Source organism: Sarcophilus harrisii, chromosome X, assembly GCF_902635505.1.
Source record: "Sarcophilus harrisii chromosome X, mSarHar1.11, whole genome shotgun sequence".
Lineage (NCBI taxonomy): Eukaryota > Metazoa > Chordata > Mammalia > Dasyuromorphia > Dasyuridae > Sarcophilus > Sarcophilus harrisii.
Window position 1 is genome coordinate 78,548,225 of NC_045432.1, and position 12,985 is coordinate 78,561,209.

Here is a 12,985-nt window from a genome sequence, read left to right on the forward strand (position 1 = left end):
ATAAATATATTCAGAGGATGAGCCATGTGGAGGTAAATGGGGAGAATTTCCCTCTGGGATGCTCTGGAACGCAACTGTGTTGATTAGAACTGGAATATTAGGAAGAACTCTCAGATGTATAGCTTAGCATGTCCCCCTAACACTGTTTCACGGGCTCTTTCCCTAGGAGGATCCCTCTTATTTTCCTAAGGATTTCACCCTGCTCCCCATGAGAGTTGCTGCTTCAGGGGGGCTCCCTTGAGGGCAGCACAAAAATCACTCACAGTGTCCTGGAGTTGTCCTTTGAAGGAGGGTTTCTTGCAGTGGTGCTAGAGGACACCTCTGCCTGCCTGCAGGTTAGAACTATATTGATAAGGAGCCCCATGGTCTTATTCCCCCAGATCCCTTCCCAGACCCACCACAAAGGCTAAGATCTGGCTTGGCAGGGAGACCCCTGCTGGGCTGCTTCAGTTCCTCCCCCTGCTCAGACCCAGCATTGCTTAGGTTCTCTGACTATGGGGAATTACCTGCTGTTCTGCTAATGGTTTCCAAGCTGTTTCAAAGGGTTATTCCCAGAGAGACCTGAGGCGACGTATGCAGGGAGAACTGTCAGCTCTGGTGCTCCTGGTACTGAAATTGTAGACGAGAGCTGGTTTAGTGTGGAGGACCCCCTGCTGTGTACCTACTGGTTTCCCCACAATGTATTTTTTCCTGGGGAGGACCCCTGTTATTTTCTTAACCATCTGCCCCTGTTAGGGATGAGGGCTTTTGCTTTGGGGAGGACTCCTCTCCTTGCTGTACAGGAATCACTGTCAGTGCCGGGGACCTTTCTGTGTCAGGAGGATGCCCTGCTATGCAGGGGCAGGATCTGGAAATGACCTCTGGGAAACTGCCTTATAGTGGAAGGAAGACTCCTTGTCATGTACCTGTGGATCCCGTCCCCTTACCTGGACAGAACCCCTGCTGGGCTGAATGGTTGGGAGACGCCTGGTCTTGTTTCCCCAGATCCCTTCCCACACCCAGCACAATGGATAAGCTTGGGAGGGAGAAGCCCTGCTGGGGTCCTTCAGTTCCTCCCCCCTGCTCAGACCCATCATTGCTCAGCTTCTCTGACTATGGGGGATTCCCTGCTGTTCTGTTGAATGTTTCTCAGCTGTTTCAAAGGGTTATTCTGAGGGAGACCTGAGCCAACCTGAGCAGGGAGAACTTTGAAATATGATGCTCTTGGTACCTGAAATTGTAGATGAGACGTTCTTTACTATGGGGACCTCCCTGCTGGGCAGCAAAAGGTTTTCCCCCAATACACTGTTACCCTGTGGAGGACTTTTGTTATTTTCCCAAGTGTCTCTGCCCCCCATGAATGAGAGCTGCTGCTTTAGGGAAAACTCTCCTCGGAGCTTTCTGGGAATCACCGTCCCTGTTCGGGAGCTTTTTGTATAGGAGGATGCCCTGCTGTGCAGCCGAGGGGCCTGGCCATGAACCCTGAGAAGAAGACCTTTCTTGGACGGGACCCCTCTTGTCATGTCGCTCCGGCTCCCTTCCTCTTCCCCACCACAAAGGATTCAAGCTGGCTGAGTAGGGAGAACCCCTGCTGTGCTGCTCAGGGAGGCTCCAGTGTGGACTGGGTTACTTTAGACTGGAGGACTCCCTGCTGTTCTGCAGAAGATTTCCCCATATTTGTAACTGATCTTTTGTGAGGAAGATCTATACAGGCATTTGTGGAGAATTTGCACCTGTAGGGAGGAGCCTCAGTATTTTCCTAACGGCTTCCCTTTGCTCCCCTTGAGAACTGGGCTTTTAGGGAGGGCTACATTTAGGGCTACCCAGAAATGACTCACCATGTCCTGGAGCTGCCTTAGGAGGAGGACCCTCTGCTGTGCAGCTGAAGAACGCTACCGCACCCTCTGCAAATTAGGCCTGTGTTGGGAAGGAGACTCCTGGTCTTGTCCCTCCAGATCCCTTCACACATCCATTACAATGGCTGAGATGTAGCTTAGGAGGGAGACCCCTGCTGGGCTGTTTCACTTACCCCCTTCCTCAAGCCAATTGTCAGTCAGCTTCTTTGACTGTGGCAAATTACCTGTTCCATTGAATGTTTCCCGGGTTTTCTAATCCATGTGTTTGAGGGAAACCTATGTAGATGAACACAGGGAAAATTTTGAGCTGTGATGTTCTGGACACTGAAATTGTAGATGAGAACTGGCTTCGCATGGAGGATCCCCTGCTTTGCAAGTGAGACTTTTCCTTCAACACACTATTTCCCTAACTGTCTCTGCCTGCCATGGCTGAGAGCTGTTGCTTTAGGGAAGACTCTCTCTGTTTGTCCATGTTCAGGAGCTTTGCTTATAGGAGGACTCCCTGCTGTTCTACATTGATATTTTCTGAGGAAAGAGCTCAGTATATACATTTGTGCAGAATTTCTAGCTGGGATTCTCGGGAACCCCACAATGTTTTTGGGAATTAGTATATGATGGAGGAATCCCTAGAGTGCAGTAAGTATTTCTCTCCACCTTTCCCTTTCCCGATGGTGTTTCCCTAGGGAGGAGCCCCAGTATTTCCCAAAGGGTGTCACCCTGCTACCCATGAGAGCTGGGCTTTTAGGGGGGGCTACTTTTAGGGCTACCCAGAAATCAATCACCATGTCCTGGAGCTGTTTTTGGAGGAGGACCCCCTGCTGAGCAGCTGAAGGCCACCACCCCAGCCCCTGCAAATCAGGCCTATTTTAGGAAAAAGACCTGTGGCCTTGTCCCTCCAGATCCCTTCCCACACCCACCACAATGGCTAAATCTAGCTTGGAAGGAGACCCCTGCTGGGCTACTTCACTTATCCCCTTTATCAAGCCAAGAGTCATTTAGCTTCTTTGACTATGGAGGATTACCTGTTCTACTTAATGTTTCCTAGGTCTACCAATCCCAGTGTCTGAGGGAGGCCTATGCAGATGAATATAGGGAAAATTTTGAGCTGTGGTGCTTTGGACCCTCAAATTGTAGATGAGAACTGGCTTAGTATGGAGGACCCTGTGCTATGCTGCTGCTGTTTCCCCTCCTCTTCAGCTTATTGTCGCTTAGCTTTTTGACTAGAAAGAAGACCTCTGCAGACATATATAGACATACATATACATTATATATACATATTGAGAGACAGAGAGAGAGAGAGAGAGAGAGAAGGGGAGAGAGAGAATTTTGAGCTGGGATAGTCTGGACCCCCAAATTGTGATGAGAACTGGATAAGTACGGAGGACTCCCTGTTGTGTAGTCAAAGGTGTCCCTGTGGAGACCCTGCCTATTTTCTTTCTTTTCCCCCTTTTAATTTTATTAAAGTCATTTAGGTTTTGTGTCTTTTCTAGTCAACCGTACTTTTCCAGAGTGTCATAATGATGAGATTGAGTCTAGTTTTCAGGGTTCTTGGTCAGGGAAGCAAAAATATGATGAGGTTTAGGTTTGGGGGTTCCCTTTAGTCAGGAACCAAATGATAAGGTCTAGATTAGGGGAACAAAATGAGGTTAGGGTTTCTGGTGGTCAGGGACTTAAATGATAAGGTCTAGGGCCAGGTTTGGGGTCCAGGGAACCAAAGGGAGAGGTTTGGCTCCCTTACAGCCCTTTGGGATTTGACGCAAGGAGGGAGTTTGGGGAACTCCCTTCTGGCGTCAGAGATTCTCTGTAAAGGAATTGGGAAACCGAAAACCTAGACTGATACAAGCCATTTATTACAGGGAGTGGAAGTAAGGTTAGAAATCCTGACAGAGAGGCATAGGTGAGGGCAGTAGGTGAGGATAAAGAGAGAATATCCAGTGGGCAGAGGCTTCCTTGGCACATGGAGCCTGGCATAGGTGGCATCCTGAACTCTCTCAAAGCAATGAGTTTTTCATTGCCATTTTGTAAGGTAGGTCTTTCGCTGCAAGGAGGCCTGCTCCCTCTCCAGTGAAGCCGCTGGCTGGAGTTGAACTGAAGATCTTTAAATGAATAGGGCTGAAATTCTTTTAGCCGAGGACTGAACAGTTGTACCAGATCACAGACAGAATGAAGCCGTTTATCTTCTTTCCCTCTGTGAGTTGAAGGCAATTTTCTTCTTCAAGGAGTTTGAGAGTTTCAGGTCCCTTCTTCATTCCTCCCTCAAGCAGTTGCCTCCAAATGCATCTGCCTGGGGCTATTTTCTAAATGTCTCCTCCCACCAGGGGAGGTGTTGTTCTAGGGAGGACTTCCCTTCTTGCTGCACAGGAATCACTGTCAGTGTTCCGAAACTCCTACATAAGGAGGATGCCATCCTGTGCGGTTGAGGGCCAGGGACTCTGGGAACAAGACCTATATTGGAAGGGAGACCCTTGTCATGTCCCTCTGGCTCCCTTCCCCTTCCCCACCACAAGGGACTCAAGCTAACTTAGTAGACAGAACCCCTTCTGAGGTGCTCAGGGAGGCCTCCAGTGTGGATTGGTTGATCTTAATGAGGAGGACTCCCTGCTGTTGTGCAGATTTTCCCAGATTTCTAAGAAATATATTCTGAGGAATTGCTGTGTGTAGCTAAATAGGGAGATTTTCTGGCTGGGATGCTCTGAAACCCCAAAGTGTTGATGAGAACCGGCAGATTAGGAAGAAATCTCAAATGTTCAGCTTAGCGTCTCACCCAAACCCCAATTTTCCGAAAGCTGTTTCCTCAGGGAAGAGCCCTGTTATTTCCCCAAGTGTCCCCCCTGCTAGCCAGGAGAGCTTCGGTTTTAGGGGAGCTGTGTTGGGAAGGAGGATTCCCTGCTGTGCTGAATAGTTGGGAGACCCCTTGTCTTGTTTCCCCAGATCCCTTCCCACACCCAGCACAATGGATGAGATCCAACTTGTTGTGTCCCCCCTGCTCAGACCCATCATTGCTCAGCTTCTCTGACTATGGGGAATTACCTGTTGTTCTGCTGATGGTTTCCCGGCTGTTTGAAAAGGTTATTCCAAGGGAGACCTGAGGCGACGGATGCAGGGAGAACTTTGAGCTATGATGCTTTTGGTACTTTAAATTGTAGATGAGATTTACTTTAGTATGGAAGACCCCCTGCTGTACAGGTTTCCCCCCTTCCTTGGGGAGAACCTCTGTCTTTTCCTAAGCATCTCCCCGCTCTTAGGGAAGGGAAATGTGGCTTTAGGGAGGACTCACCTCCGTGCTCCACAAGAATCACTCTCCAAGTTAGGGAGCTTTCTGTATAAGGAGCATCCCCTGTTGTGCAATTGAGGGGCCTGGCCATGAAACCCGGGAACAAGACCTATATTGGAAGGGAGACCCTTGGTCATTCCTCCAGATCTCTTCCGATCCCCACCCCAGTGGATCAGATCTAGCTTGGTGGGGAGAACCCCTCCTGGGCTGCTCAGGGAGGCTCCAGTGAGGATTGGATGATCTTCATAAGAAGGACTCCCTGCTGGTCTGCCGAAGATTTCCCTATATTTCCAATAAATATGTACTAAGGAAGAGCTATGGAGAGATATATGGGGAGAATTTTTAGCTGGGATGGTCTACAGTTGATGAGAAGTGGTATGTTATGGAGAAAAGGCTGATGTGTTGTTTAGCATGTTCCCCAACTCTCAGTTTCCCTAAAGGTCTCCTGCTTCTCTTTATGAGAGGAGGGGTTTTAGGGAGGCCCACATTTAGGGCTGCATAGAAATGAGTCACCATGTCCTTGAGCTGTCTTTGGAGGAGGTCTCCCTGCCCTGCAGATGAAGGCCACCACTGCACCCTCTGAAAATTAGGCCTATGTTGGTAGGGAGTCCCTGCTCTTGTCCCTCCAGATCCCTTCCCACACCCACCACAATGTCTAAGATCTAGCTTGGGAGGGAAAAGCCCTGCTGGGCTGCTTCAGTTCCCCCATTTCTCAAGCCAAGTGTCAGTCAGCTTCTTTGACTATGGTGGATTACCTGTTCTATTGAATGTTTCCCATGTTTTCCAATGAATTTGTTTGAGGGAGGCCTATGCAGATGAACATAGGGAAAATTTTGAGCTGAGATGCTCTGGACCCTTAAATTGTAGATGAGAAGTGGCTTAATATCGAGGACCCCCTGCTGGGCAGCTGAGGGTTTTCCCCCAAGACACACTTTCCCAAGGGAGGAATTCTGTTATTTCCTAAGTGTCTGTGCCTGCCATGGATGAGAGCTGGTGCTTTAGGGAAGAGTCTCTCTGTTTGTCCATGTTTGGGAATTTTCCATATATGAGGATTCCTTGCTGTTTTACAGATTGTTTCCTCATATTTGTAATTGATATATTTTGAGGAATGTGTATATACAGACATTTATGGAGAATTTCCAGCTGGGATTCTCGGGAACTCCAGAATGTTGATGAGAATTGGTATATGATGGAGGAATCCCTAGAGTGCAGTAAGTATTTCTCTCCAACTCTCCCTTTCCCAATGGTGTTTCCCTAGGGAGGAGCCCCAGTATTTCTCTAATTGTCTCCACTTACTCATCTTGAGAGAAGGGGTTTTAGAAAGTGCTTCATTTAGGGCTAACCAGAGATCACTCACCATGTCCTGGAGCTGTCTTGGGAGGAGGACCCCCTGCTGTGGAGATGAAGGCTGCCAGTGTACCCTCTGAAAATGAGCCCTGTGTTAGTAAGGAAACCCCTGGTCTTGTTTTTCGAGATCCCTGTTCACACCCACCACAATGGCTAAGAGATTAAAGGAATTAGAGTAGGCAATGAGGAAACCAAATATGACTCTTTGCAGATGATGTGATGATATACTTGGAGAACCCCAGAGATTCTACTAAAAGCTATTAGAAAAAATTGAGAATTTTACAAAAGTTGCAGGATACAAAATAAATCCCCATAAATCCTCAGCATGTTTATACATCACCAACAAAATCCAACAGCAAGAGATACAAAGAGAAATTCCATTCAGAACAACTGTCGTCAGCATAAAATAAGTGGGAATCCATCGACCAAAGGAAAGTCAGGAATTATGTGAGCAAAATGACAAAAAACTTTTCACTCAAATAAAGTCAGACTTAAATAATTGGAAAAATATCAAGTGCTCTTGGATAGGCTGAGCAAATATAATCAAGATGACAATATGACCTAAACTAATCTATTTATTTAGTGCTAAACCAAACCGACTCCCAAGAAAACATCTTAATGATCTAGAAAAAATAACAACAAAATTCATATGGAATAATAAAAGGTTGAGAATCTCAAGGGAATAAATGAAAAAAAATTAAATGAAGGTGGCCCAGCTGTACCTCATCTAAAACTACATTATAAAGCAGCAGTCACCAAAACCTTTTGGTATTGGCTAAGAAATAGATTAGTTGATCAGTGGGACAGGTTAGGTTCACAAACAGAATAGTCAACTATAGCAATCTAGTGTTTGACAAACCGAAAGATCCCAACTTTTGGGATAAGAATTCATTATTTGACAAAATCTGCTGGGATAATTGGCAATTAGTATTGCAGAAACTAGGCACGGACCCAAACTTAACACCGTACACCAAGATAAATTCAAAATGGGTCCATAATTTAGGCATAAAGAAGGGGAGGCCCACGTTTAGGGCTACCCAGAAATCACTCACGATGTACTGCAGCTGTCTTTGGAAGAGAACCCAGTGCTGTGCAGCTGAAGGACGGCAAGGCACCCTCTGAAAATTAGGCCCGTGTTGGTAAGGAGACCCCTGCTCTTGTCCCTCCAGATCCCTTCCCACACCCACCACAATGGCTAAGATCTAGCTTGGGAGGGAGACCCCTGCTGGGCTGCTTCAGTTCCCCTTCCTCAAGCCAAGTGTCAGTCAGCTTCTTTGATTAGGGACAATTACCTCTTCTCTTGAGTGTTTCACAGGTTTTGCAATGAATTTCTCTGAGAGAGACCTATGAAGGTGAATACTTGGAAAATTTTGAGCTGTGATGCTCTGGATACTGAAATTGTAGATGAGAACTGGCTTAGTATCCAGGTAAGTGTTTTCCCCCAACACACAGTTTCTGTGGGAAGGAATTCTGTTATTTTCCTAAGTGTCTCTGCCCGCCGTGGATGAGAGCTGTTGCATTAGGGAGGACTCTCTATGTTTGTCCATGTTCTGGAGCTTTCCTTATAGGAGGACCCGCTGCTGTTCTACAGAAAGTTTCCCCATGTTTGTAATTGATATATTCTGAGGAAGGTCTTTATAGAGACATTTGTGGAGAATTTCCATCTGAAGTTCTCTGGAACCCCACAATGCTGATGAAAATTGGCATGTGATGGAGGAACCCCTAGAGTGCAGTAAGTATTTCTCTCCCACTCTCTGTTTCCCGATGCTCTTTCCCTTGGAGGGACCCCGATTATTTCCCTAAAAGTCTCCTTTTGATGGCCTTGAGAGCTGGGCTTTTAGGGAGGGCATTTAGGTCTACACAGAAATCACTCACCATGTCCTGGAGCTGTCTTTGGAGGACGACCCCCTGCTGTGCAGATGAAGGCCGCCATGGCACCCTCTGAAAATTATGAATGTGTTGGTAAAGAGACCCCTGCTCTTGTCCCTCCAGATCCCTTCCCACACCCACCACAATGGCTAAGATCCAGTTGGGGAGGGAGACCCCTGCTGGGCTGCTTCACTTCGTTCCCCCCTGCTCAGACCAATCATTGCTTAGCTTCTTTGACTATGGGGAATTACCTGCTGTTCTGCTGATGGTTTCCCACCTGTTTTAAAGGGTTATCCCAAGGGAGACCTGAGCCAACATATGCAGGGAGAACTGTGAGGTCTGGTGCTCCTGGTACTGAAATTGTAGACAAGAGCTAGATTAGTGTGGAGGACCCCTGCTGTGCACCTCATGGTTTCCCCCAATGTATTTTTCCCTGGGAAGGACCCCTGTTATTTTCTTAAGCATCTGCCCCTGTTAGGGATGCCAGCAGTTGCTTTCAGGAGGACTCTCCTCCTTGCTGCACTGGAATCACTGTCAATATTCTGGAGCTTCCTGTAGAAGGAGGATCCCAGGTAAGCAGTTGAGGGGACTGGCCAGGAAGTCTGGGAACGAGACCTATAATGAAAGACAGAACCCTCATTGTATCCTCTGAAGCTCTGCCCCTTACCCACCACAACTGATTCAAGCTGGCTGAGCGGGGAGGACCCGTGGTGGGCTACTTGGGGAGGCTTCCAGGGAGGAGTGGCTTACTTTAGATGGGAGGACTCCCTACTGTTCTGAGGATTTCCCGTATTTCTAAAAATATATATTGTGGAGGAGCCATTCAGAGATATATGGGGAGATTGTATGGCTGGGATGTTCTGGAAGCGCTCAGTATTGAGGAGAATTGGTATAATGAGGAGGATGCCCTCGAGGGCAGCTAAGCATTTCTCTCAGACTCTGTTTCCAGATGCTGTTTTCCTAGGGAGGACTTTTGTTCTTTCCCTAACAGTCTCCTGCTGATAGACATGAGAGCTGGGGTTTCAGGGAGGGCGTCCTTTAGTTCTACACAGAAATCACTCACCATGTCCTGGAGCTGTCTTTGGAGGAGGACAACCTGCTGTGCAGCTGAAGGCCGTCACTGCATCATCTGAAAATTAGGCCTGTGTTGGTAAGGAGACCCATGGTCTTCTATTTCCACATCTCTTGCCACATCCACCACAATGGCTAAGATCGGGGGAGACCCCTGCTGGGCTGCTTCCTTTACCCCCTTCCTCAAGCCAAGTGTCAGTGAGCTTCTTTGACTATGGAGGATTACCTGTTCCATTGAATGTTTACCAGGTTTTCCAATCCATGTGTCATGCAGAGGAAAATAGGGAACATTTTGAGCTGTGGTGCTCTGGACCCTCAAATTGTAGATGAGAACTGGCTTGTTCTGTAGGACCCCCTGCTGTGCAGCTGAGGATTTTTTTTTTACCAAACACAGTTTCCCCAGGGAGGAATTCTGTTATTTTCCTAAGTGCCTCTGCCAGCTATAGATTAGAGCTGTTGCTTCAGGGAGAACTCTCTGTGTTTCTCCATATTCAGGAGTTTTATTTATATGAGGAATCCCTGCTGTTCTGCAGAAGGTTTGCCTATTTTTCCAATTGATATATTCTCAGGAAGGTCTGTCTAGAGACATGTGTGGAGAATTTCCAGCTGGGATTCTTAGGAACCCCACAATGTTTTTGAGAATTGGCATATGATGGAGGAACCGCTAGAGTGCAGTAAGTTTTTCTCTCCAATTCTTCTTTCACAATGGTGTTTTCCTAGGGAGGAGGCCCCATATTTCCCTAAGTGTCTCCCCTTGCTGTCCTTGAGAGCTGGGCTTTTAGGGAGGGCTGCCTTTTTTGCTACACAGAAATCACTCACCATGTCCTGGAGCTCTCTTTGGAGGAGGACCCCCTGCTGTGCAGATGAAGGCCGCCACGGCACCCTCTGAAAATTAGGCCTGTTTTGGTAAGGAGACCCCTTCTCTTGTCCCTCCAGATCCCTTCCCACACCCACCACAATGGCTAAGATCTAGCTTGGGAGGGAGACCCCTGCTGGGCTGCTTCACTTACCCCCTTCCTCAAGCCAAGTGTTCATGAACTACTTTGACTAGGGAGGATTACCTGTTCTATTGAATGTTTCCCAGGTTTTCCAATCCATGTGTCTGAGGGAGACCTATGCAGAGGAATATGGGGAAAATTTTGAGCTGTGATGCTCTGGACCCTCAAATTGTAGATGAGAACTGGCTTAGTGTCGAGGACCCCCTGCGGTGCAGCTGAAGGTTTTCCCCCAAAACACTTTTTCCCCAGGGAGGAATTGTGTTTTTTTCCCAAGTGTCTCTGCCCGCCATGGATTAGAGCTGTGACTTTAGGGAGGACTCTCTATCTTTTTCCATATTTGGGAGCTTTCCGTATAGGAAGACTCCCTGCTGTTCTACAGCAGATTTTCCCATATTTCTAATTGATATATTCTGAGGAAGGTCTGTATAGAGACATTTCTAGAGAATTTGCATGTGAGCTTCTTGGGAAGTCCAGAATGTTGATGACAATTGGCATAAGATAGAGGAACCCCTAGAGTGCAGTATTTCTCTCCAATTCTCCCTGCCACGATGCTGTTTCCTTAGGATAAAGCCCCATTATTTCCCGAAGTGTCTCCCATTGCTCGATTTGTGATCTGGACTTTTAGAAAGTGCTACATTTAGAGCTACACAGAAATCACTCACCATGTCCTGGAGCTCTCTTTGGAGGAGGACTCCCTGCTGTGCAGATGAAGGCCGCCATGGCACCCTCTGAAAATTAGGCCTGTTTTGTTAAGGAGACCCTTTCTCTTGTTCCTCCAGATCCCTTCCCACATCTTCCACAATGCCTACAATCTAGCTTTTGAGGGGGACCCCTGCTGGGCTGCTTCAGTTCCCCTTTTCCTCTAGTTTTCAGTTAGCTCCTTTGACTATGGAGGATTACCTGTTATATTAATTGTTTCCAAGGTTTTCCAATTCATGTTTCTGACGGAGGCCTAAGCAGGTGAATATAGAAAGTTTTGAGCTGTGATGCTCTGGACCCTCAAATTCTAGATGAGAACTGGCTTACAATCGAGGACCCCCTACTGTCCTATAGATTTCTCCATATTTGTCATTGCTCTATTCTGAGGAAGATCTATACAGGCACCTGTGGAAAATTTCCAGCTTAGGTTCCCTGGAAGCCCACAATATTGATGAGAATTGGTATGTAAAGGAGGAACCCCTAGAATGCAGTAAGTATTTCTCTCCAAATCTCCCTTTCCTGATGCTGTTTCCCTAGGGAAGAGCCCCATTATTTCCCTAAGGGTCTCCCCATGCTGGCCTTGAGAGCTTTGGTTTTAGTGAGGGGGTATTTTAGGGCTACACAGAAATCACTCACCAGGTCCTGGAGCTGTCTTGGGAGGAGGACCCCCTGCAGTGCAGATGAAGGCTGCCACTACTCCCTCTGCAAATTAGCTCTGCATTAGTAAGAAGACCCCTGCTCTTGTCTCTCCAGATCCCTTCCCACCCCCACCACAATGGGTAAGCTCTAGCTTGGGAGGGGAACTTCTACTGGGCTGCTTCACTTACCCCGTTGGTGAGGTTAAGTGTGAGTTAGCTTCTTTGACTATGGAGGATTACCTGCTCCATTGAATGTTTCCCAGGTTTTCCAATATATCTGTCTCAGGGAGACCTATGGAGATGAATATAGGGAAAATTTTGGGCTGTCATGCTCTGGACCCTGAAATTTCGGATGAAAAGTTTCTTAGTATTCAGCTAAGGGTTTCCCCCCCCCCAACAGTGTTCCCTGGGGAAGAATTCTCTTTTCCTAAGTGTCTGCCCAGCAGGGATGAGAGCTGTTGCTTTAGGGAGGACTCTGTTAGTCCATATTTGGGAGCTTTCCCCAGAGGCAGAAATCCTGCTGTTCTACATAAGAATTCCCCACATTTCCAATTGATATATTCTAAGGAAGGCCTAGATATAGAGACATTTGTGGAGAATTTCCATGTGGGTTCTCTGGAACCCCAGAAGGTTGATGACAATTGGTATATGATGGAGGAACCCCTAGAGTGCAGTAAGTATTTCTCTCCAACTCTCCCTTTCCCAATGCTGTTTCCCTAGGGAGGAGCCCCAGTATTTCCCTAATGGCTTCCCCTTGCTGGCCTTTAGAGCTGGGCTTTTAGGGAGGGCTGCCTTTAGTGCTACACAGAAATCACTCACCATTTCCTGGAGCTGTCTTTGGAGGAGGACCCCCTGCTGTGCAGCTGAAGGCTGCCAATGCATCCTCTGAAAATTAGGCCTGTGTTGGTAAGGAGAGCCCTGCTCTTGTGCCTCCACATCCCTTCCCACACCCTCCACTATGGCTAAGATCTAGCTTGGGAGGGAGACCCCTGCTAGGCCGCTTCAGTTCCCCTCTTCATCAAGCCAAGTGTCATTTAGCTCCTTTGACTAGGGAGGATTACCTGTTCTATTGACACTTTCCCAGGTTATCCAATGAATTTTTCTGAGGGAGACTTATGAGGATGAATGTAGGGAAAATTTTGAGCTGTGATGCTCTGGATCCTGAAATTGCAGATGAGAAGTGGCTTAGTGTGTAGGACTCCTTGTTGGGCAGATGAGAGTTTTCTCCCAAAACATTATTTCCCTATATGTCTC

At 47.4% G+C, this 12,985-nt stretch overlaps 1 protein-coding gene and 1 long non-coding RNA gene across 2 annotated transcripts; both read right to left on the reverse strand.

The window, feature by feature from the left end:
• Positions 1 to 4,125: 4,125 nt before the first annotated feature.
• On the reverse strand, positions 4,126 to 10,587 carry LOC111721684. The gene is made up of 10 exons (XM_031945080.1): positions 10,458 to 10,587; positions 9,389 to 9,454; positions 8,577 to 8,679; positions 8,332 to 8,397; positions 7,749 to 7,848; positions 7,509 to 7,574; positions 6,467 to 6,532; positions 5,113 to 5,218; positions 4,866 to 4,920; positions 4,126 to 4,267 (listed from the first exon to the last, which is right to left on the reverse strand). The coding sequence occupies exons 1-10, from the start codon at positions 10,492 to 10,494 to the stop codon at positions 4,126 to 4,128; spliced, it is 807 nt and encodes a 268-aa protein (XP_031800940.1). The 5' UTR covers positions 10,495 to 10,587.
• Positions 10,588 to 10,878: 291 nt separating this feature from the next.
• On the reverse strand, positions 10,879 to 12,046 carry LOC116420392. The gene is made up of 4 exons (XR_004230696.1): positions 11,972 to 12,046; positions 11,730 to 11,795; positions 11,295 to 11,346; positions 10,879 to 11,122 (listed from the first exon to the last, which is right to left on the reverse strand). It is a non-coding gene; the product is annotated as an uncharacterized LOC116420392 (long non-coding RNA).
• Positions 12,047 to 12,985: the final 939 nt, after the last annotated feature.